The sequence below is a fragment of the Lithobates pipiens genome, unplaced genomic scaffold (assembly GCF_037356315.1).
Source record: "Lithobates pipiens isolate NorthernLeopardFrog02 unplaced genomic scaffold, aLitPip1_a1.2 Scaffold_23, whole genome shotgun sequence".
NCBI classification, from domain to species: domain Eukaryota; kingdom Metazoa; phylum Chordata; class Amphibia; order Anura; family Ranidae; genus Lithobates; species Lithobates pipiens.
In genome coordinates, this window is record NW_027507785.1 from 111,283,545 (window position 1) to 111,309,399 (window position 25,855).

Sequence of the window (25,855 nt, forward strand, 5' to 3'; positions counted from 1 at the left end):
AAAGCCCACAAACCGCTGAACACCCTTTTTATCCACAGGAGCAGGCCACTCAAGGATAACGGAAATTTTTTGAGGGTCCATTTTAATGCCCTCAACAGAAATGATTAGTCCCAGAAACTGTATACTCTGTTGTTCAAATTCACACTTCTCTGGTTTTGCATAAAGGCCATGCTGACGGAGTCGCTCTAACACACACTTGACATGTTGACGATGGCTACTGATGGAGGCAGAAAAGATCAAAATGTCATCCAGGTAGATGATGACGAATAGGTCGAGGAAGTCTCTGAAGATGTCATTTATAAAATGCTGGAAGGTGGCGGGGGCGTTGCAGAGCCCAAAGGGCATAACTAGATATTCGAAATGTCTGAATCGGGTGCGAAAAGCTGTCTTCCATTCGTCACCCTCTCTTATGCGGACCAGATTATAGGCCCCCCGTAGGTCTAATTTAGTAAAAATGACTGCTGCCCCCAGTCTCTGGAAAAGTTCTGGCACCAAAGGAAGAGGGTATCGGTTTTTAATGGTCACCTTGTTTAGTTCCTGATAATCGACACATGGCCGAAGGGTATGGTCCTTTTTTTCCACAAAGAAAATGCCAGCTCCTGCAGGGGATGTGGAAGAGCGGATGAATCCTTTCTTAAGATTTTCGTCAATATAGTCCTTGAGTGCAGCCAGTTCCAGTTCAGTTAAAGGAAAAATTCTTCCAAATGGTACTTCGGCCCCAGGGAGGAGCTCGATAGGGCAGTCATAGACCCGGTGAGGGGGAAGAGTCTCTGCACCTTTCTTGCTGAAGACATCCATGAAGTCGTGGTATGCCTCTGGAACTAGTTGGCGAGCTTCCGTATCCAGGCACATCAGAGCTGTGGGCTGGTTGGGAGTCTTTGGTAGACAATGTTGGAAGCAATAGGGTGAAGGAAAGGTAACATCTCTGGTAGTCCAGTCAATGCAAGGGTTGTGGGCCTGGAGGCAGGGCATTCCCAGGATAACAGGAAACAAGGGTGAGGTGATGATGTCAAGACATAAAAGTTCATGGTGAAGATTGGATATGCTGGCAGAGATGGGGATGGTTTCCTGGGTGACAGGACCAGACCGGATGGCGGATCCATCGACAAGATGTATCAGTAGTCCTTGGGTCTTGGAGCGTAGTGGTATGTGGTGTTTTGCTGCAAAAACAGAGTCCATAAAGCAGCTGCATGCTCCCGAGTCAACGATAGCGGGAACCTGGATGTTCTTTCCGTGGAGCTGCAACAAAACGGAAAGAGCAAGATGAGGGGAAGCATTGGTGATTGCAAGGACTTGATCAGCAGAAGGAGGAAGCCACTTACGGATCTTGGTTGGGCAGGACCGCACGTAGTGCCCAGGCTCCCCACAATACATGCACAGATCATTCATGCGGCGACGCTGACGTTCTTCCGGTGTGAGCGTTGGTCGTAGCAAACCCAGCTGCATAGGCTCTGGCACATCAGTAGTAGGAGTAGACTGAGCTGGTGGCATAGTACTCGAGTAACTGGGCACTCTTGGCAACATCCAGGTGGGACGTGATGGACCAGCGGCTCTCTCTGACCTGCGTTCACGTAGGCGCCTGTCAATCTGTATGGATAGATTGATTAATTCATCTAGAGTCTGAGGAACCCCTACACGGGCGAGTTCATCTTTCAGGGGATCAGACAGACCCAACCGGAACTGGTAGCGGAGAGCAGCATCGTTCCAATTGGTGTCTGCACTCCAACGCCTGAATTCTGCAACGTAGTCCTCTGCGGCCCTGCGACCCTGCTGTAATGCATGGAGAGCGGCTTCGGCTGTTGCTGAGAGCTGAGGGTCCTCATAGATTCGGGCCATCGCATCAAAAAAGGTGGTCAAGTTGGAAAGTTCGTCAGCCTTTTGTTCAAGAAGGCGATGTGCCCATGTCTGGGGTTCGTTCTGGAGCAAGGAGATCACAAAGCCCACTTTGGTGGCTTCCAAAGAAAAAGTCCGTGGCTGAAGAGCAAAGTATAACTCGCAGGAGTTGCGAAAGGCCCTGAATTTGCTGCGTTTACCAGAAAATCTTTCAGGCGTGGGCACTCGAGGTTCAGGGGGTAACATCACCACTGCTGGTGGAGCAGGCATGCTGGCAGAGGTGGATGGTGACCCCTGGATAGTAGCTGGCGGGGAGAGGGCTTGAACACGTTCCTCCAAACGGGAATAGCTTTCTTGAAGGCCTTTAACTGCCTGGGTCAAACCCGCCAGATGCAAACACAGTTCATCCAAAGGAGAGGCTCCCTGCGCGGGCTCGGTCATGGCTGCTTGATACTGTCACGTACCTAGTGGTGAGCCCGGAATGCAGAAGGAGACCTCTCTTGCGTCCCCGACTCACGGCCCCTGATGATGGTGACAGGAGGCACGGGAGTCAGAGGTAGCACGAGTGCCTGGCAGGATCAACAGCCGGTGGATGGATCTGGCTGACTTCAGGAACTGTAGCTGGACAAGCAGGCCCCAGTGACAGCAGACAGGAACCAGTAGACAGCAGGAGACCAACAGGAACAGGTGGATCACTCAGGGGAAGGCACACAGAAGAGTCAGGCAAGCCGGGTCAAACCAGACAGTCAGTACAGGAACAGATGCAGCGGGCAGAGGCAGGAACGTGGAACAAGCCGGGTCGGTAACGGATGAGCACGGATGGACCAGAGGATGAGACAGGTGCAGAGTCGTAGACAAACCGGAGGTCAGAGGCAGGCAGAAGGCAGGGAAGGTCGCAGGTCAGGCCGGGTCGATACACAAACAGATCAGATTCAAGTAATAGTCTCAGGAACGCTGTAGATCAAGCAGCAAGATCAGAAGGGAGAACTGAGTTTAAATAGCCCGCCTGGCGCCGGTAACCGTGCGCGCGCGCACGCAAACGCGCACACATACGAACGCGCGCACCGACCGCGCGCAAACGGGCGACCGCGAACACGCGCACCAGGCACCCGCAGGCGCGCACAGACAGGTGACGGACCACTGTCCCCAGCCAGCCTTTCCTGACAGGTGAGCGTGCATACACTCCATAGTGGTTGAGTGCATTATTTATTGTTTTCTTTGAAACAATTGTACCTGCTAATTCCTGGTCTTTCTGGAGCTCTCCACAAGTGGTCCTTGGCTCTTGGACAACTCTTCTGATAATTCTTTTCACTCCTCTGTCATAAATCTTGCGGGGAGCACCTGTTTGTGGCTGCTTTATGGTGAAATTATGTTCTTTCCAGTTCCGGATTATGGCCCCAACAGTGCTTACTGGAACTTTCAGAAGTTTAGAAATCCTTCTGTAACCAATGCAATCAGCATGTTTTTCAACAATAGGTTTGCGAAGGTCTTGAGAGAGCTCTTTGCTTTTACCCATCATGAGATGTTTCTTGTGTGACACCTTGGTAATGAGACACCTTTTTATAGGCCATCAGTGCCTCATCCCACTCCCCCATTGCATCTGGGGGCAGTGCCACCTGCCAAACCCAACCCATTAAAGTTAATGGGGCCACTGTGAATGATGCATGTGGTGGTGCGGGCTTTTGGGAGATAAAACAGACATAATGCCTCCTCACCACCTGTCAAATGCCCTCTGAAAAGTGATCCACCAATATTTCTCTTCAAAGAAATCAAACAAGCCCTTACATTCTTAATCCTTGTTGTGAAATGTGATATCCTCTATGGGAAACAGATTCTGTCCTCTTTGTACAGCAATAAAAAATGACTCATTGGAAGCCAACATGTACAGACAGCAAACTCAAGTTCTGCAAAAGGTTTAAAACACACACTTCATCTGCTCAACAAAAAACCATCAGCAGAGCTCCCAGTCCACACTCATCTTATACTAGAAGAGCTGGAATAGGGGTGCTGGAGACAGTTTGAGGAGGAGGGGGGTAGGCCTGGGGCTTGTCAGGATCAGAAACTTTAATTTGGCCAATTCAGACATGTGGGCTGCAGCACTAATCATGTTATTCAGTTAGGTCCTATTCACATTAAATGGATGCACACATAAAGTCACGCGGTAATGTGCTTTGAGATAAGGCAGCCCATTCATTACAAATGTTCTGCCAATGGATTACAAAGGACTAAATCATTTCATGACCTTTTTTCAAAATTGAAGCAAACAACAAGGCATGGTATGTGAGTTGTGTTGCGCTCTGCTCTACAGTGAATGGCACTGCAATGCACAGCACATAGAGCAGTGATGGCGAACCTTGGCACCCCAGATGTTTTGGAACTACAGAAAGGTGTAAATGAGCCTTGCAGGGTGCAAATTCCGAGATGAGATGGAAAGTCGAAGGGTATAGATAGAATACAGTTTTTATGGGGAATCTGGGAGCAAGCACAACATTTTATAAAACGCAAAGTACTGTCGCAGCTTCTGTGACTTATGTTACCGCCTATAGGATGGGCTGGAAAATAGTACCTAGTATATAGGCAGTGTTCTGGAAGCTGGCACATAGTTTATTAGGGGAGATATACTACTATGATGACAGATGTTTGGGAGGAGCTGATCACCAGCATAGATTAATATACTGTGCTTGACAGTACAGAAGATTGGGTTAAAGTGTATGTTGCCCCAACATTTCATATCTCTGATATGTGCCTGCTGTACAATGTACTTGTATAAAAAAAGTCTTCTGTTCTTTTTGTATCACTTCAAATGTGTGAAATCCATGGTGATCCTGCCAGTCTCCCTGTTCTCCTATTTAAAACTGACCACACTAGGTAGGAGAGCACATCCACCTCAGTGTGATCAGCTTTCTCTTGTGCACTCTATTTGGGAGAACAGCCAGCCTGTACTCTAGTGGCCAGACTTAAACTACCCACTGCCACCCTCCACCCAGCTATTCACAGGGAAGATCAGTGTACTGCTGTTTCTCTGCCCCCCCCCCCCCCCCGCAGTCTCCACCCCTTACACAGCTGGAAACAGATGTCAAGTGATCACTTATAAAAAAAGGTATTTATAATGGTAATTTACACTCACTAGCTACTATTGCTTGGTAACACAAATTGCATAAATCAGCCAATCACATGGCATCAACTCAATTCACTAAAGCTAAATCTAGATGTGGTGAAGATGACTTGCTGACATTCAAACTGAGCATCAGAATAAGGAAGAAAGGGGTTTTAACCAATTGCCACCCAGCCACTGCACATAAACGGCCAGGTGGGTGCTTCCTCCTGAGTGAACGTGCACGCAGCCACTCGATCCCGATGCGTGCGTATCCCCCGGACACAGCGCATCTTGGATCGGCAGGAGGGCTCTGTGTTTTGCCCTCCTGATCACATGATGGCTGTGTCTAATCACAGCGATCGTGTGATGTAAATAGCCTGGGGAAACGTCAAAGATAGTGGTATACAAACACTTTTTGCTACAGGCAAGCCTATAATTAGGCTTACCTGTAGCTATACTGGATATGTCCTAAACCTGCACAGTTTAGAAGATATCCCCTGTATTTGCATGTGCCGATGTCATCGGCACATGGGCACTTAAGCAAACTGAAGCAACGTACGTGCCGTTGCTTCAGTTAGACTGTGCTGTTACCGGCGGCTCCCACCTCTATGCACGGGAGTGACGTCATCACAGCTCCGGCCAATCACAGCGCCAGAGCAAGGATACCGGATGTAACCCCCGGGATCGATGCCGGCTGCCGGGAACGGTGACCGAGGACCGCTTTGGGGGCTTCGATCTTAGGTAAGTAATTCATAATAAGCTAGTATGCTATGCATACTTGCTCATTATGCCTTTGTCTTGCTGTTTTTTTTTTTTTTTGTTATTTTTTTTTTTTTAGGGTTTACAACCACTTTAAGCACAATATAGCTCTCAATCCTATAGTCAAGCTGCTTTCAGAGGATTCCAAACCTAAGAATTTCCCCAAGAGCAGAGGCACACTTAAATGGCGAATAAAGCACAAGCACAGTGGTTACCTCTACTCAAATTGGCTCTATGAGTCCAGGCATAAGGAGAGCAGAGGAATAACTCCCTTCATGTCAGGCCTCTGTCTATTGTCCCCTGACACCACAGGCCCAGCTTTACACACCTATTCAAGTCAGCAAGTAATGGCTTAACTTTATAGATAAACTGTCCCACACACCCAATACATATGCAGAGCCCTGAATATGTGTATGCAGATCCATATGGCACTATTAGCTTGAGTCCTTTTTGAAGAAAAGATAAGCTTTGATGTCTTCAGCTAACCACTTTGGTTGGTGTGCTTTAACTCCTGGGTAGCAGAGCAAACAATATAACTGGCCCAGATTATCAAGTGAAACAGACAGGATTTTGTTCAACAAGGTGAGAGGACAATGATATCTGTATACAATGTCCCAGAAATGGATAGCCTTATCCTTTATCCCTGTAGTACTACAAGTGTCAGCAAAATGACTACCAGCAATGATGTTTGTATACAGTGTTCAAATAACTCTTTCTGTAGTGCGGTGTCTCTGTTCCCTGCAGATGGGCAGAAATGCCCTCTCACCAAATCCTGAGCTCAGGGTCCAAACGAATGTCCTGGAACAGACAGGCTCTCTTGGCAACCCGACCAGTCCCCTCACACTGGACCGGTTCACCGTCGGTGTAGGTGCGCCTCGATATGCACCTGAGATCCTCCCCTCTCAGGCTGGATGCCCTGACTGGCGGCGGAGGCCTGAATCACGCAGGGAATATCATCTGACCCTCAGGTCTGGTCTCTTTACTCTCTCATCGCTGACTGAACTTTACCTCAGGACACAAAATGGAGTCTTTAACTTTCCTGTCAGCAGAGCACCCGGGGCTTTTTGAAGTGCCTTTAGAGTCGCTTTGTGAGGGAACTGCATTTCCCAGAATCCATTGTAACTGCTCCCTGCACCTTAGTACAGTCTCTCTGATTGGCTGCTGTAACTGTGCCTTTAATTTGCTTATTTCTTCCCGCCAATAGGGGCACAGGAGAGGCTCCTGAATGCACAGCTCTATGTGTGTGTGTGTGTGTGTGAGTTCATATTACAACAGACTCAGTGAAAACAGGGGGGGGGGGGGGCGAAAATCCTCCTTGCAGCTGTTGGCAGGCAGCTCCCTCTAAGGCTGCTTTCACACTGGGGAGTTGGGGACGTCGGCGGTAAAGCTTTAGCGGCACTATTCGCACTATAGCGGGCGCTTTTAACCCCCGCTAGTGGCCGAAAAAGGTTAAAACCACCCGCAAAGCACCACTGCATCATTGCTTTGCTGGTGGCGCTGCCCATTGATTTCAATGGGCAGGAGCACTTTAGGAGCGGTGTGTATGCTGCTCCTACCATAGTTGCCAACATTGTAAAAAAAAAATTCGGGACACTTTTTTGGCAGTAGGTGGAGTCGTGGTATAATTAGGGGGCGGGGAATGCGTTTATATGTGTGGCATAGGAAAAGGTAAAAATGCGGCGCGCTGCGTGCGCCGCAGTGAAAAATATGCGTGGTTTACGTAAATAGTGGGTGTGGCTTACATGGGGCGTGGATCAAAGGGGTGTGGTTAGAGTCTGAGATTAATGCGGGATGGAGAGGGAAAGGAGGGGGGTGGAGAGAGGGAAAGGAGGGGGGAGAGGGAAAGGAGGGGGGGGGGAAGAGGGAAAGGAGGGGGGGAGAGGGAAAGGAGGGACAGCAGCCCCCCGATCCTACACCACAATAGCAATATGTGTTTTCCAGAGTTTGACAATCAGCAGATAAAGATACTCCAAATACCTGGTGTTGGCGCTTCAGTCATCCCGGCGCCATGATTGTTATGGTGTCAGGATGATTGAAGCGCATTATTTATATTATTACATTGTAATATAAAATGAAATCATTCAACTCACTATAATGCAGAATCAGTGTGAGCCATGAGCGCGTCACTAGCCACGTTGCCTGCCACCAGATGCCATCAGGTGTTCCAAGCGGAGTCTGTCCTTATATCAGGTGCCCCATCAGAGGTACCTTCCTCACATCTGTGTCCATCAGCGGAGCCTCTCCTTACATCTGGTGCCCCTCTGACATCCACAGACCGGCCCCCCCACATCCACAGACCGCCCCCCCCCACATCCTGCACAGACCTGCCCCCACATACTCCACAGACCGGCCCCCACATCTCGAGACCGGCCCCCGACATACCACTGGCCCCCAACATCCACAAACTGACCCCGACATACAACTGGCCCCCGACATCCACAGACTGGCCCCCCACATTCACAGACTGGCCCCCCACATTCACAGACTGGCCCCCGACATACCACTGGCCCCCGACATACCACAGACTAGCCCCCACCATCCACAGACTGGCCCCCAACATCCACAGACTGCCCCCCGACATCCACAGACTGGCCCCCACATTCACAGACTGGCCCCCGACATCCACAGACTGGCCCCCACATTCACAGACTGGCCCCCGACATCCACAGACTGGCCCCCACATTCACAGACTGGCCCCCCACATTCACAGACTGGCCCCCGACATCCACAGACTGGCCCCCGACATCCACAGACTGGCCCCCACATTCTCAGACTGGCCCCCACATCCACAGACTGGCCCCCGACATCCACAGACTGGCCCCCACATTCACAGACTGGCCCCCGACATACCACTGGCCCCCACATACACTCACAGACTGGCCCCCGACATCCACATACCATGACTGTCACTGGCCCCCGACATCCGACTGGCCCCCGCCCCGACATCCACATTGACAGACTGGCCCCTGACATGCCGCCGTTGCCGCACGGAGACATTTAACTGTGGCGCCGTCCAGCGCACTTTACACTGACACAAACACACACTGTCAGCGGGGGTGGGCGCGGCGCCAGGTGTAGACCAACTTCTGGTCTTCTTAAAAATGGCCTCTAGCGGCCGGCGGCAAAAAAACGGGAAATTCAATTTCCCGCGACAAACCGAATTTCCCGGGACAAAATTAATTCAGGACAAATGTCCTAATCCCGGGAATGTCCCGGGAAATTCGGGACAGTTGGCAACTATGTCCTACAGCTCTGCAAAGATGCTGCTTGCAGCATCAGTGTGAAAGCAGTTTAACTCAAGTTGGAAAGCCTGTGTACATTGTTCTGGCCAGCTTGGCAGGGTTGTGGGTTATAGAGTGAGACACCCGCTACATCACTATGGACTAAAATCTCTAAGGAATATTTCCAACACCTTGTTAAATCTATGCTAAAAAGAATTAAGGTGGAGTTCCACCCAAAAGTGGAACTTTCGCTCATTCCCTCCCTCCTCCGGTGCCACAATTGCCACCTTTCGGGGGGAGCGGATAGCTGCCTTTGACAGGTACCCTATCCCCACTTCCAGGAGTGGCATACCCACAATGGTGGCAGCTGATGGAAACATTCCAGGACAGGTAAGGGTCCTAATGTTAAAATTCAGCAAATTTGATCATCTCTGTGGTTTTCATTTTTGTGCTATAAACAAAAAAAAGCGACAATTTTGAAAAAAACACAATATTTTGCACTTTTTTCTATTATAAATATCCCCAATTTTTTTTTTAAATAAGCACATTTTTCCTCAGTTTAGGCTGATATGTATTCTACATATTTTTGGTAATCTAAGTCGCAATAAGCGTATATTAATTGGTTTGCGCAAAGGTTATAGCATCTACAAAATAGGGGATAGATTTTTTTTTTTACTAGTAATGGCGGTGATATGCGATTTTGATCAGGACTGCGACATTATGGTGAACAAATTGGACACTTTTGACACATTTTTGGGACCATTGACAATTATACAGCGATCAGTGCTATAAAAATGCACTGGTTACTGTATAAATGTCACTGGCAGGGAAGGGGTTAAATGTGTTCCCTCAGTGTGTTCTAACTGTAGGGGGGGGGGGGGTGGGACTGTCTAGGAGAGAGAGAGAGAGAGAGAGATCAGTGCTCATACTTAGTATGAACACACTATCTGTCTCTACTCCCCTGAAAGAAGCAGGATTTGTGTGTTTACACAGGCAGATCCCAGTTCTCGCTCTGTCACAAGCAATCGCGGGTGTCTGGCGGCCATCGAACCCACCGCGTGCTCGCCCCTAGTGGCCAAACAAGGTAAGGTGGCGTTGTTTCGCCCAGCCGTGGCGATTCCGCTGCAAGTAAAACCGCGGTGGCAGGTTGGCAAGAAGTTAAGGCAGTTCTGAGTGCAAAAGAGGGTTCAACCTGTTACTAGCAGGGTGTACCTAATAAAGTGGACGTTGAGTATAATATATGATATACTATATAATTACGTATATATATTTATTTATATATACACACACACATATATATATTATAAAAGGATGGTGTAAATATGGAATATTCACATAATCCAGCAGGAAGGATCTGTCCAGGAAAGGGTTAATTATCACCCAGTAAAGCCGCCAAGTGACTTTGTATTCATAACAGAGTTGGATGGGGACTTGCCCATGTCATGGAGGGGGGAGCACACCGTGGAAGGATACATATGGCAGCGCCTCATTTCACATCTGTCCACAGTCTATGACAGGAACTATATCCAGACGACATCAGTTGAAGAAACAGAACATTATAAATCAGCCGTGTATTATAACACCCCCCCCCCCCATCTGCTTCCAGGTACCACATGGTACATCCCACACGCCCATGCCGCCAGCGTCTCCTGTGAGCCCGTGAGATGGACTCCTCCTGGGTGAACAACATTGGCGAATGATGAAGCTGCAATTACCAATCCAGTAACAGCCAACCCTGACACAAGTACAGAATGTGAGGCGGCAGAATAAAGCACTAGATAAGAAGGCGGAGGGATACGACTTCCAGCACTATATATAAGAAGCGCTCTCCTCCCGCCACGTCAGGCTGCAGGTGGAATGAGAGAAATCACATAGAGAAGTGTTCAGCGGCGGCTGTACTTTATAGGAGAGTTTATTCATTTGGTTGTTATCGTGCCAAGTGCCGGCTTCTAGAAGTCCTCTACCTACCATCCACACGGCCACCATGGCTGTATAGCGGCGACCCCTTCCCAGGCCAGTGCGAGGCCACAACACCCAGCAGAGCTGGCAGAACCCGGCTTCGGCACCAACATGGCGTGAGTATACCGGGGAGGGAATGTTATACTCCGGGACCGAAGAGAGGACGTAGGCCCTACTCACACCTTTGTGTCCGAGGGAATGTAGGAAAAATGTACCGAAATGTGTGTTATTGTGGTGCCATTATTTCCTAGTCACACCCCAAACACGTGACACGTGGTGTGGTGGAAATGCACTCCGTGTTTGGGAATGGCCTAAAAACACAATGCATGTTTTGGTGCATTTCTCTTGTGGTCTGAGGACAGGCACAGAAATGTGTCTCCGGCTTACGCAGGTGTAACATCACCTTGATTGCCCCCCAAGGAATCACACTTCTCCCTCCACCCTGCCACAGCTTTTAATCAGTCATCCCTGCATGACTTTATTGTGGCTTGTGTAGGGTTTCTTTAATTGAAGTCAATACAAGTGGTGTAGAAGTAGTGCAGGAACCCTTTTTTCTAAGTTGGAGTGACTCAGGTTGCAGTGATTAGAATGGTTCTATTGCTGATAATGAGGTATGACTTAAAAGTGGGGGTCCACACAAAAAATGGAGCTTCTACTATTTGGAACCCCCCCTCCAGTGTCACATTTGCACCTTTCAGGGGGAAGGGGGGTGCAGATACCTGTATAGTACAGGTATTTGCACCCACGTCTGGGCATAGATCATTGTGGGGACCTATGCCACTTCCCCTGCCAACCTCCCCCGCAGTGCAACATGCTCAGCAGGGAACCAGGAAGTGAAGCCGCAAGAATTCACTTCCTTATTCCCTTACCGAAGATGGTGGCAGCATCCAAGGGATGCCTCGGGTGCCGATGTCGTGGGTGCCGTGGACTGGTGAGTGTCCTTATGTTCAGTCAGCAGCTGCTGTATTTGTAGCTGCTGACATTTAACAAAAAAAATTTGTCAGCCCTCCCCTTTTACTCTGAAGTTACGTGACAAGTCACAGCAGAAAGCCCCAAGGCCTTTCTCACATGGGCATTGTATAGCAAAACCAGGTGATTGACGTGTGGGGTTTTTTTTTTTTTTTTTTTTTTCCTTCCTTTTTGTGCTTCAGCTTCCTATCAAGATGAGCAGGGGTTGACAAATTTGCTTGGAATCTAGGAGCCAGCTAAAAAAGTTAGGAGCCAGGTCTGTGACTGCGATCTGGACCTGTCCCTGGCCTTACATGGAGACGAGTGAGGGGAAGATAGCCCCCAGCCCCCCACATATGAGATCACCTCTTATTGGACACACCGCTCGAGTGCTAAATGGCCGCTGTGATTGGCCATTTAGCATGATCTGTGATTGGCTGTATCCAAGGGACACGGCCAACACAGAACTTCCCCGATGCGCGCCCATGGCGGCGTGCAGAGGGGAAGTAAACAGGAGGATGTCCAGGGACGCCCTCCCGGCAATTGGTGTCCGCGCTGTAGACATCTTTCGTCTATAGCGTGGGCACGAAGTGGTTAACAAAAGAATGTGACTTCTTTTGTTTCCGCCATATTCCCACTTATTTACTGCCATATCCCAGCTAAGGGTTCGATCAGGTCCGCCTGAAAAACTGATGGGTGAACCTGATCAGACAGCCGTTGTGAAAGGGGCCAAGCAGGTAGGATTACAATTTTTTTTTTTTTTTTTTTTTTCCTTAATTAAAATTATTTTTTTTACTTTTAAAAAATAAATAAAAGCTATTATGAAAAAATTATATATTATTATTATTATTATTATTATTAATATAATAATTTATTAATTTTATTTTTAACCAGCCACCACACTCATCGTTGGGCAAAAGGCGCCAGATGACGCCCGCAATCGCTTCCTTCTCTTCACTTTGGGAAGGAAATGGGCGGGCAGTGAAAACAGGCAGAGCTTTGATGCTCCATTAGGATTAGCATTATTGGATGGGTTGTAATTGCAACATCCACCACAAGATGGCGCCAGACCACGGAAAGACTTTAGAAAGCTGCGGCCTCAATTACTGGCTGACACTGCCCGATGCAAGCGTACAGCGGAGTTTGGGGTCCACACGGAGACAGGATACCCCAGCTGTGTTACCCCAGGCGCCAGGACGCGAATTCTAGTCACAAATGCGACCTGGCACCCGGGGTTTGTCGAGCCCTGAAGATGAGTGTTGGTTGTCGTGTGGCCACATTCATTGTTACAACAGAGTGGCAAACGTAATAGAACATGTATAATTTGGGAAGTGACTCACCCCATAGACATGAGTAGGCATTTCTCCCATAGATGTGGTTGTTGCCCAGTGATGAGGGATTTCAGCGTGAAGTGCCTTTCAGCCAGGTGTGCAGGAGACACCCCCTCCCTTCCTGGTCAAGTTCTGACCTGCAGGACAGTCACTACAAATAAAGTGAATATCTGCATCACAAGTCTGCTGTCTGACATGTCTGGACTGTAGGTGTACATAGCATTGTGAACATTATGACCACTGGGTGTGAGACATTATATCAGGATTATTTGGGATGTTCACGCCTAGAAATGTTTACAAATACAAGGTGACTGCAGATAAAGTGGGGGGGGGGGCGGAGAGAGACTGACATTCCTAATTTAAGAAAATAAAAATCCATGTAGGAAATGCAATATAAAAGGCTTTAGGTTTCTTCACAGGTAAATCCCTGCAGGGTGGAGGGAATCCTATACCTCTTATAATTGGGGGCACTCAAGGGATATGCTGCCTATTAGTTGCACTGTAACAGCTGTTGGCTTTATATGCTGCCATGTCTCATGTTACAGTACAGCAGATGTCGTGGTGTGTTGGGATTATTTTTAGATAAGGATTGGGTGACCTTCCCTCGTTTCCTCAGTTCATTGCCAAATTCTTTTGGTCATCTAACAAATACAGTAACTTGGACAGGGGGGGGGTCAAACTGGTCATTTGTAAGCTAGTTATGGGAGGCCAAGATGGCATTGAGGGTGGAGGGAAAACCAGGCGGCAAGATTATGAAATGGTTCTGAGCGCTAATGACTAACATGCTGTGGGAGTGACAGAGGGGAAGTGCCCATATGTGGTCATGAGGAAGCTGCTTGCCATTTGTATAGGATGCTGGAATTCACAGCATTGCTCAAGCAGATTAGGCAGAACACACTGAGGGATGCCTGTTGTGCTTCTGTGCTGGTCAGATCTGAAGGACATGGGCTGTGTGCTGAGCAAGTAAAATCAAAAGGATTCCTTCATCACCATTGTGGATGGCGGGATCTTTATTGCCAGCTATTATGTTTTTCAACAGCCGTGATTCCTGCATCTGTTTGAATGCCAACAGTTTTTCATCTGAGCCACCCATGGCTTGATTCCCCCCATTCAAGGCATGTATGGCCAGTCACGGATCCGATCATGCATCTCACCTCTGCTGCTCAAGTAACTATTACTATGCCAATAAAATGCATGCCCATGACTGGTCCTTATTAAAGTAAATGGTTAGTGTGCTAATTACTCAGTTCAAAAGTATGCATTGCAGAGAACGGGGCAGCATGCAACAAAATATGAAGCGGTCACAAGGAAGCTTTCTGCAGTGTTTGGTTGTCAGCGACTCCTAATGTTTCCACTCGCAATAAATGCCTCTGTTGGAAATGGTTGCCAGGCAGTTAAGTGGTCTGGTTTGAAAGTGTATAATGAGCATTTCATTGCCTCTTATGTAATCACTTTTTCTGAGTGTGTGTTTAGAACACATCTCAAACGCTGAATGCATTTTATCCCCTTGCCAAATCACTGCCTAGAATAACTTGATAAACAAACAATTCACCATGAGTACGTTGCTTAGGTGTGCACCTCAATATGTTCCAAGTATAATCCAAGTTGATTCATAAATCCCACCCTCTGCTACTGCAGAGTTGCGTTACTGCAACAAACATGCTTTTAATCATTTCTCTAGTGCTTGTGTTTTTTCTTTTTATTGCAACTAAATTTACCTCTACTTCAGTGACGTCTGCAAACTCAGTCTGAGACTTTCTTTTTTTTTTTTGCCAAGGCTTTTTTCTAGTTTAGCTGTCCTGATTGGCTGGCCTGGGATGACATTTCTGCGCATATGCACATGTTAATTTAACAAATGCTGAGATTGTATGCTGCTGTTCAGATGAAGTGGAACCTTCTTTCAAACAGAAACCTGTGTAAAGGAAGTTGTCCCACTTTAAAGAGGAAGTAAACCCTGATGGGTTTACTTCCTCTTTCATTCCCTGCAAAGGCAAAGCATAATGGACTACTATGCATCGCATAGTAGCCCATTATGTGTCACTTACCTGACACAGGAGCCAGCGAAGTCGCCGCTGTCCCCTGTAGTCCGCCGCATACATCTTGCTGGTGGCGTCTCGCTGTCATTCGGCGAAGCCGCGATGACGTCACTCCCGCGCATGCGCACGGGAGTCGACACGCGCGGCAGATCCATTCTTGGAAATGCCGCGCTCAGTGCGCCTGCGCGCTGCTGTCTACGGCGCATGCGCCGTAGACAGCGGTGCCTGTTTTCGGGCAAATATCTCCTAAACCATATAGGTTTAGGAGATATTGCTTGGACCTACAGGTAAGCCTTAATCTAGGCTTACCTGTAGGTCAAAGTGGTTTGTAAGTGTTTACAACCACTTTAATTGCTGAAAAGACGGGGAGACTGGAGGAGATTCACTCTAGAGGAGTTGTGCGTGGCAGCCAATCAGCTTCTAGCGTTCATTTTCAAGGCTTAGCTGCTCCAGGTTCTGTCTGCTCTAGGTTTTCCTAATTTCCCCCCAATAGTCTCTGTACTGAAAGTTGTGTAAAGTACAATGGTTGTCTGTCCAGGATAGCTGGTGACATGATTGTAAATATGCACAAAACCAATAAAGAATTATTTTAAGGGCACACTGGACCGTAAACCAAAGTCTTGCAGCTGCCCATTCTAGCTGTGATTGGGAAGGTATGGTGCACAATTCAGCACATCAATAAAGTTTGCACAAAGAGCTGTGTGAATTGCACAATGAGAGTTATTTACGAAAGGAAAAATCCACTTTTCCCTGCAAGTGCACTTGGAAGTAAAGTTGCTGTAGATCCGAGGGGGACATGCAAGGAAAATAAACAGCATTTTACCTCGCACATGATTGGATAATAAAATGAGCAGAGCTTCAACTCATTTCAGATCTACCACTTAGATTTGGAGTGACTGCACTTCCAAGTGCACTTGCAGTGCAAAGTGGATTTGCCTTTTGTAAATGACCCCCAATGTGCTGCAGGTACAGTGTGCTTCAATAACATGCAGCATGTATGCATTTTATTGCAGATCATTGCAGCACAACTGTGAGCTGTGTGTTTAATTTGAATAGGATACAACAGTTTTTTTGTGTTCTAGTGGTAACCCATGTTTTTCGTTGTGGTTAAACACTGGTCACTGCACATATTATGAATTGGTCCTAAAGTAGGGAAAAACACCTAAATACACTAGACCATTTCTCTTGCATTTTTTTAAATATTTGGCAATGGTTTTTCTTCCAGGCTCCTCAAGACATCCCGCAGCATCTTTGCTGTATACGAGGAAGAAAGCTCAGAAACCAGCTTCAACGTGAAAGCCCTGATACTTGTAAAAGATGAATCTGTTAAGCGACGATCTGATTTTGGGGGACTTTTTGTCCCCCTTCAACCAGTCATTTTTGGCGGCTGATGACAGTTTGGGTCTCTTGGATGACTGCATTGAGGTGTCCGGGTACCTCCCATCACATGGGTTCTCCAGCGAAAAGGCTAAGAATGGCATCTCTGAACTGCTGCCTTTGGCTCAACTCTTTGGCAGTTTCCAGGGTAAGAGTACTTCTACAAAAAGTTTTGCGTTGTGTAAATACTTGCACTCTCTGTACTTTATGCATTTCACTCACTACACTGGGTTTAGGTCCTGATCTGCTTTAAAATACCATCTGCCTAACGTGTACACACACGTGCCTTTAGGGTTGCACCGATACCAAGTACTTGTACTCAGACAAATGATTCTGGTGCCTGAGCCAATACCTTTGCATGAAGAGATGAGTTCTAGCAGTAGCGGAAGGTCAGCTGACTGGGGGCAGGGGTGTGGGTTGGTGATCTGGGCAGTCTCATTCCTTAACGGAATCGATGGCCCCAGTCTGTCAGAGATTGAGCGGTGCGACGCAGATCTTGGTACACCCTGCACTCTGCCTCGGTAAGCAGAAGTCACAAGGCGGCAGTGGCCATCTTGTTACTCAGCCCATATAGTGCCCCAACTAAATGGGCTGGGTGTAACAAGATGTCTGCTGCTTACTAAGGTTGAGTGCAGGGTGTACCAAGATGGGAGCGTCGCAGCACTTGTATACTGGAGAAAGTTTAAACTGTCTCATTGTTTATCATGCCAGGTGGCCAGCAATTGCCAATGCAATCAGTGCTGCATTTCATTGCTACTGTCTGCCCATCAATTCCACCTATCAGTGCTGCAAATATATCATTAGTCTGTATTGTGCTTTGAAAACTGTCACATGACATTAAAAAAAGTGTCGGATATTGAAATTGGTTGGGGGGGGGAGAGGAGAGGGTTGGGGGAGAAAAGAGTGTATTGGTACTTCATCTTAAAGTGGTATCTGTGCAACCCTAGTTACCTTTTTTAATAGCCATTCAAACCCCTTTGTGTCAACGTCACCATGGTATGTAAACTTTTGATCAGGGTCATTTGAATAGTTTGTTACCATTATGATCTAAAGAGTAAACGGTTTATTGATGATGGCTTCAGCCAAACACTAACCATGAGTGGAAAGTGTTTGTTTGTGATATTCTCTGAAATTGACATGAAATGTATAGTCGGAACTGGAGAACACAAAGTAGCTTGACTGCCTTGGTTATCCAATGGCAGGGCTGGCTTGCAGGTGTGTTAACCACTTCAGCTCTAGAAGGTTTATTCCTCCCCTTCCTGACCAGGCCATGTTTTGCAATACGGCACTGCATTGCTTTAACTGACAATTGCTTGGTTGTGTGGATGCTGTACCCAAATGGTGTGTTATGCGCTTATTTTTTTAAATAGTTTTTTTTTTTTTTATATAAAAGATTTCTTCAATTTTAGGCCAAAATGTATTGTTACATATATTTGGTAAAAAAAAAATCCCATTAAGCGTATAAGGATTGGTTTGCGCACAAGTTGTAGCGTTTATAGACCTATCGGAAATATTTATGCAATTTTTAATTTGCTTGTATTGGCGGCAATCAGTGACTTATGGTGGGACTGAGATTGCGGCAAACAAAAAAATATATATACGCACGGTCACTACTGAGACACTGGCAGGGAAGGGGTTAACATCTAGGGTTATCAAGTAGTTAAGTGTGGCCATCGTTGTGTGCTGTTTTTATTAAGCAATGCACATTGCTGTTAGACGAGAGCCTGGTTTTTATTTGCCTACACAGGGCTCTCGTTGGTAATGTCTGGAGCCGATTGTTGGGTGCCGTTGACCAATCAGTGGCTGTTAGCCGCTGATTGGTGCTACAGCCAGGGCGGTATGGGCACGTTCTCTACACTGCTGCACGGATCATACTAAGTACATGATTCAGCACAGAGCGGCCGTCCTACTGCAGTATATCTACAGTGGCGTTTCAACCAAGTGTTTCAAAAGTTTCCCTCCAGACATGCTGGCAGATTAATTGGCTCTGGTCTAAATTGTCCCTTGTATGTAAGTGAGTTGGGAACCTTGGATTGTAAGCTGCTCCCTTGAGGACGGGGATTGATGTAAATGTAGAATATATATATTTAGCACTGTATAAGTGACGGTGCTATTAAAGTACTTGGTATAAAGTAAAGTTGGTGTTGCCGCCTTCCAAGGATACTTGAGGTAGAGAGGACTGACAGATTCTTTAAAAGAGATCTGAAATGTTATGCCTCCAACACTTTCTCCAAAAGTTTCCACAGCCTGAAATAAAGTACAGCTTCGGGTTTTATTAACATTTTACCGTAAAGCAGACTCGGGTTAAGATGCCTTTTGAATACTGAAAACGAAATTGGAATCTTTAAATTGTACTTTTTAAATGACTGACTTCTTTCTTTACAGAAGATGCCTTCTCTGGCATGGATTGGATGGTGGAAAAAATGGACCCAAAGTTTGATTTTGATTCCCTGCTTGGAATGGAAGATCTGGAATCCACTGTCTCCCCAGATGAGCTTATGGCCACGTTGGATGACTCTTGTGATCTCCTAGAGGACCCACCTCTCCCCTCAGTGTTTGACAAGTATATGCCATCACCTGCCCCTATCTCTATTCAAGAAGGTCCATTGGAGGCAGATCAAGTGGCTCCAATGAGTCCCACTCTAGCAGAGTCCAATATCTCTAGCCCTGACCATTCCTTTATCTTGTACGTTGAAAGTGAGGTAGATGTTGCCGAGGAAGATATGAAATCGGCAATCTATTCTCTTGAAACTCAAAAATATGAGAAGGAAGACTCCTCAGACAATGACAGCAGTATTTATATAAATCCACTTCTGAAGTCTGAGAAGGAGGATTCCTCAGATAATGACAGTGGTGTTTATATGAGCCCGTCGTATCTGGGGTCTCCTCAGCAAAGTCCTGAATCTACTGTAGAGTACCCTAGTAGTGTCCAGTCCTCTCCCGCTTCCCCTATTTCCGAGAGACCCAAACCTTATGACCTTCCCTCTAATGATAAAGACATCTTGGCAAAGGTAAAAACTGTAGGGCATCCCAGAGTAGACAAGAAGACAAAGAAAATGGAGCAGAACAAAACGGCAGCCAATCGCTACCGGCAGAAGAAGAAAGCAGAACAAGAGTTAATATCTGCAGAGTGCCGAGAACTGGAACAGAAAAATGATTCCCTCAATGAAAAGGCAAACTCTATAGCAAAAGAGATCCAGTATTTAAAAGATCTAATAGAAGAAGTTCGTAAGGCCAAAAGCAAACGAACAAAAAGTTCTTGAGACTGGAAATTTGGAGCTTTGTGTATGTTGTACATATAGTATAGTTACATGGCTAAAAAAAGTAATGTCTACTCCAATAAATTATTTTGTAGTTCTCTAATCTGTGTGGTGGATATTACACTTCTTTCCTGAGAAATGTGTGCAGGAGTGAGATTATTGGTGTATACTGTTATTGATTTGCCTCTGTAAATGGGCACTAATCTACAAACTCTTCTGGGGACAAGTACTTCTAGAAATGTTCATACAAAGAGGTTCAGAAAACTAGGCTTGCATCATTTCTTTCACTTGATCTGAGGTTTACTGTTCTGCTTATTTCCTATTCATCATTTTAAAGTAAACCTTTAAACAATACTGGTTTTGCAGGTCCTAAAAATGATTGGGTTTTTATGGTTGCCATATTGCATTAATATTTAGTCACAAATTCTAAACGCGCATACAGGTCAGGAATGCTGTAAATCGTATAATTCTTTAAGCAAAATTTTACTTGTAACCATTTTTATATTTATTTTTTTTGCAAGGAACTTGCATTCCACATTTATAATTTATTCTCAAATTGGTGTGCTATAAATTGCCTCCAGCATTGTTCTGTTTCTTCTGGCTGGAGGTTGCCAATTTGCTGAACCCCCTAAGCTGTAAATCTTTAGGTTGTCACTCAGATCGGAGGGCATTTGGTTGTAAAGGGACAGCCTGTCTGTTTACATCCAACTGCCCATTGAGCAGAACAGGCTGTGTCTGCCTGCTCTGCATAAGCAACACAGACCTGTCATCCAGCAACTCGGCAAACAGATCAACTGCTGGGCAAAGCTGTATATGGCCCATGTGAAAGGGGCCTAATGGCCATGCCACACTAGCAACCAATCACTATTTTCCATTTTTTTTTTTTTTTTACCTCACTGAGCATTTAAAAAAACCTCATTAGTGAGAGCAGAAATTGAACTTTTCACTGGTTTGGCAAAGGAAGAATGCAAGCATCAGAATTTGCAACTCACAGCATTTGTACCCCAATTGCATGTCCCAGTGACTAAAAAAAACTCAGTGAGACTAGACCACCATAGGGACTCAACAGAGGTTCTGACCATTCCCTGTGCTATTTAAAACTAAACATTTTGAGCAAGAGTTCACTTCAAAATGTGTGTCAAGCAAAAATTTTTGTTTTTGGTGTGTGCTGTCTTCATCCTTATGAGAGGATTCAGCCTCTTTGCCCTGGTTACCATTGTCTCTAGTACAGATTATGTAAGGAAATCAGTTTTGGTCCACAGGAAAAGGAGGTGAAGGAACTTTTTTACTGGACATGTGTCCTGGTGAGAAATGAGATGGGATGCCTCCCCTGCAGAGTGTTTTCTCTTCCTAGTCCTCTGGGACAGGGAGTGAAGACAAATTTATTCCAATGTAAGACTAATTTAAAAAAAATTAAATGAAGTTGGGTCTTTAAAGCAATTCTGGATTTTCCAAAAAATCTAATTGTGCATATAAACTCAGTATGTTCTATTACCCTCTGCTTCCTCCACATAACTTGTTTGGGCTATGTGTGTTCTTCATGGTCCTGCTGCATGTAGGAACGTAGGTGCACCTACTCTTAATCGCTCTCAAGATGGACTAGGAACTATAGGATTTATAGTGCGCCATAGGAGTGCAACTAACATGGACCACTCATTCCAAACAAATGGCAGTAAGGCCTCATTCACACCTGAGTGTTTTGTAGCTTGAAGCTACCAAATGCTGGAGGAGAAAAATTTAAATTCTCTATGGAGGTGGTTCAGATCTATTTATTTATTTATTTTTTGACCTGTACAAAAACCTGCGACTTCTGCCTTACAAGCTACATTGATGTGAATGGGGGGCCTAAGGGAGAAAGATTTGTAGCTTATGGGAGACTATAAATGAGAAATTACTGCTACATGAAAAATAGATTACATAACCATTAAGTAAGGTGGGTTTTATTTTTATTTTTTTTCTCCATGACTTGGTCACTTTAACTAGTCCCAGTAGTATACATTCATAATACAAAACGTATAGTAATTGTTGCATAGGGCTGGAGTTGCTTGATCTTTATTAAAATGCTAATCTAGCTCTCAGCATTTCTAAATTTGACCATCCTTGTATTTTTAATGGTAAATTTTGCTTTCAAGTACCATGTTAACTGAAGGTAGTGTTACCCAGAGCAATCAAGTTTCATCAGTGACTTGTTCATTTAGACAGATGTCTGATGTGATCAGGTCTTCCAGTTCTGTAATTCTCTATTTTGGTCTGTCCTATTGTATGTGCAATAAGCCATGATCTAAGTAGGGCTGTTAAAAAAAATAAATAAAAAAAACACACACACAAAACTTCACAACCACTTTATTTTTTATTTTTTTCTCCCTCCCTTATAAAATTTTTTATACTTGCCTGCCCTCTTGCAGTGGATTTGCACAGAGCAGCTGAGATCCTCCTCTTCTTGAGTCCATTTTTTCTGATCCTGGTCCCTCCCCTCCTGTGCAGTGCCCCCACAGAAAGCAGCTTGCTAAGGGGGCACCCAAGCTGATTCAAAGCTCCCTGGGCTCATTCAGACATGAAGACTTGGCCCTGCCCCTCTTTCCCTTGAGCGGGGGCCAATGGTGCTGCTGCTGTGTCTCAGCCAATCGGGAGGGAGAATCTCGGATGTTTGAGACTCTTGTGAACAGAGGGGATCTCAGGTAAGTAACCATTTCATAAAATAACTGCTGTCCATTCTGGGCCTAATCTACATCTCCTTTATAATAAGATGATGAATATTACTGGTTTGAAATGAGACCCTTTTTATTCTGATAAAAAAACAATTCTTTTTCATTATGTATTAACTCAAAGTGTTTTCGGCCCTTGACAAAATGACTATTTCTTGCAGTCAGTCAAAGTGCTGTTTCTGAGATCTCTCAAGTGGCCTAAAGCTTAGGCAAAGATCATAAGGTCTTTGTCTTGTGATACTATTGCAGTCATTGTGCGTATTTAACATAGACTACAGAGTTTATTGTATTAAGCAAGACACGCCTTCTAGTAGATCTGCAGTGACATTTTGGAGAATCCGCAAAGAACTACCTAGCAGATATGTGCCATAGCTTTGTACATATAATTACAAGCTATGCATTACTACAAAACAATAGTAAGGAGTTGATTTATTCCATGTGTATATTTTTTTTAAATTATTTGGTTCACTAACCTATAATTGAGGTTTTATAAAATTCCAGTCATTCTCATGGTACTGAATTGGCTTAGGGGGATGTGGTACTCGGACATATCCAGACTCTTGGCAGATTTTCTGTGTCCCCTTCTGGATTGTCCAGATCTGCCCCAATGGACAGTGTATCGGAATTTCTGTTAGCTAGCTGGCTTGGAGGAATGTGTATACGCATGCTTCTGCACGAACAGTAGCCATGGTTGTTCATGTGTCACAGCATGTGTGCAGATGTGTATGCACTCCCAGAGTCTGTATTGGTGCCAGATCTTGCTCAGTGCCAGTGCTGACTTTTTCACCTTTACCCAGTACTCTGATTTGTGTTCTGTATCTGATTCCTGCTGCCGACCTGGCTCATGCCCAACCTGATCTTGGCTTCTGCTTGTTGCTTACCAATACCCCACTGCTGACCCCAGACATCATGGTGATTACACTTCTGTCTCTGACTTACTACTCCGGGTTACTGCTAAGTGCATACTCTGGCTGAATCCTGCATCAGCTTCAGTCGTCGGTGTGTTCCTGGCCCAATGGTAGCGCTAATGAACTCAACCTTCAAAATCTGCAGTATAATCTGACTTTTGCTTTAACCACAGCTGCTGTTCGTAACTGGATGTTCTGTTGGATATTTCAGAATCTGCATCTCCTGCCCAATATTCTGCCATCCACATCTACTGCCACTTTGCTGCTCCTGTCCCCTGACACTATGTTCCAGCTTGGGCTGGAGATACAAGAGGCCAACCTTGTCATTTCAGTCTCCTATCGTGTATGTGACAGCGTTCCATCCTGATTCTCAGTCGCTGGCTTTAATGGCATGGCTGTTGAAGCCACAGTCCTGAGTTAGGGGCCTATCAAGACTTTGTTAAGCCTACCCTTTTGAAGGCTAGGAAATTATCTTTTTGCAAAGGAAGGCCAATTTTGCTTGTGAGTTGAGGAATTTTAGTCCTAGAAAGTACTTTGCGGGACATATTCTATCCTTCAGTCTGTTATGGACCAGCATCTGGTCTTGAGTATCATCAAAAAAAAAAAATCTCTGCTTTTGGCAGTTCTATTCAGACACCTTTGACATACCACTCCCTAGTTAAGGCCTGTGGGCAGGGTGCAGCACACATCTGTCTGTGAAACCAGAGCAATCGTTTACAGAAATGTAAAGATTACTCTGGTCCATAAGTGGTATATAGGTGCCAAAGCTGAACTTTTTAAAGATTTACCCGTTGTGGGGGACAATAAGCAGCCTCCCAAACCCTACTGTCCTGATCATTTTAATAGGCAAAGCTCTGACTCTTGTGTAATATAAGAGCTTTTGATTAACCTCATATCCACATAATCAAATTTCTGTGACGGCATGTCTCACTGACCGGTAGAAATATGGAAATGGTAGAAAGGGGTGGGCGAGTCATCAGAAAGGGCTAAAGCTTTTGAGTCAAAATATTGGTGTTAATCAGAGGTGGAAAGGCTCTGGAAGCTGCTGCAGTTATGTTCAGGGTCCTCTAGATGTTCTGTAGCAGTATACATTCCCTGATTTAGTGACAGTCCTTTAGAGCCCGGTTCACTATGATTATTGTTCCCAGAAGGAACGGCACATTTGTTTGGCAGCCTGGGCCGCCTTTTTCTCACTTGTATCATTGCCATCACATTTGCATATGGATGTGGTCGGGTCCCTGTGTGTGATCCAGCTCTCATGCATCTCTCCGAGTCTGTTTCACAGATGAAAACCCAGCCAAACTTCAGGTTAAATTCACCTCAGTTTAGCTTTTATTTAGAATGTATGCTCAAATACACAAATCCTCTTAAAAAAAAAAATAGGTGATTTAGGAGTTGTGTTAATAGAATTTTAATTCAGTGGTATGTCTTGCACAAGAAAAGTAAGTAACCTTGCAGGACGGCTTCATAATGTCACCCTTCACACTGTGCAAATACTGTAAAATGATACAGCTGATAGCAGGTGTTTACGTCTGCCAAGTCACAAAAGATTTTCCGAACAGGTGTTGGACTACAATGAACAAAGACTGATGACGTCAAAACAAAATAAATATATATTTCCAGGTCAGTGACCTAATTTTTCCATCTCTTGTTATAAAGAGCAAGTAGAGTCAGATTCTTTACACTCTACAAGTATATTTATTTATTAAATTAAATGTTTTTTAATTTTAGTAAGTCTAGACAATGGTTAGTACCCTCTATCAATTTTTCAGTTGGCACCATTGGTAAGATTTGCCTCTTGTCCTTTATTCAGAACAGGAAGTAAGAGAATATTTCTCAGAAGTGAAAGGAAATCCCCTGTTGTTGCAAAAATTGTTGTCCATGTGATAAGCGTTCCTTCTTACTCCTGTTCTGATGTCATTGCAAAACAATGGATTTTCCCTTTTGCTTTACTTTTAGATTTCCGTACACATCTACATAGGCTTAGCAGACCATGCCGTTGGATTCTTGGCCAGTTCTTTTGGACTTCAGTGCAAATTTTAAGGTCAGACTTGGAATTTCCAATCTATATTGTAATCCAAAGGGATACCTACACTGAAAGGAATATGTAGACAGCCATGATACAGGGCATATGGAAATGCAAGTGCAATGAACAATTTTGCCAAAGCATGTCAATAGACCTATGCATAATTGGGATTACAAAGAACATTGGGATTTGGATGTGGGTAACGGTGTTTACAGGCACTGTGGACCAGTCAGCCATTCTGCCAGGCACTGCCTCAGCAGGTGCTGGGGCTTCATGTTCAGTCAATAAAGGATTCTGTTGGGTGTTCAGTGATTTGACATTGGGCATGTAATGTGTCTGCCTGGTGTCTCATAAACAGACCCTTAATAGCTATAGTCATTATTGGGCAAGTTGAA

General features: G+C 45.5%; 1 protein-coding gene across 2 annotated transcripts; it reads left to right on the forward strand.

Moving 5' to 3' along the window:
• Positions 1 to 10,645: 10,645 nt before the first annotated feature.
• LOC143927807 (cyclic AMP-dependent transcription factor ATF-4-like) lies at positions 10,646 to 19,924 on the forward strand. 2 transcript variants are annotated; one of them, XM_077452186.1, is made up of 3 exons: positions 10,646 to 10,985; positions 16,410 to 16,709; positions 18,950 to 19,924. In XM_077452186.1, the coding sequence occupies exons 2-3, from the start codon at positions 16,502 to 16,504 to the stop codon at positions 19,822 to 19,824; spliced, it is 1,083 nt and encodes a 360-aa protein (XP_077308312.1). In that variant the 5' UTR covers positions 10,646 to 10,985; positions 16,410 to 16,501; the 3' UTR covers positions 19,825 to 19,924. The 2 variants fall into 2 exon arrangements, with proteins under 2 accessions (XP_077308312.1, XP_077308310.1); XM_077452184.1 differs by having other exon boundaries at positions 10,656 to 10,985; positions 18,947 to 19,924.
• The last annotated feature ends 5,931 nt before the right edge of the window (positions 19,925 to 25,855 follow it).

Excerpts from the sequence above, each read along its gene's own strand:
- LOC143927807 (XM_077452184.1), top strand. The coding sequence starts at position 16,502 with ATGAATCTGTTAAGCGACGATCTGATTTTGGGGGACTTTTTGTCCCCC. Across the intron at positions 16,710-18,946 it reads ACTCTTTGGCAGTTTCCAGG|AAGATGCCTTCTCTGGCATG; the intron begins GTAAGAGTACTT and ends CTTTCTTTACAG.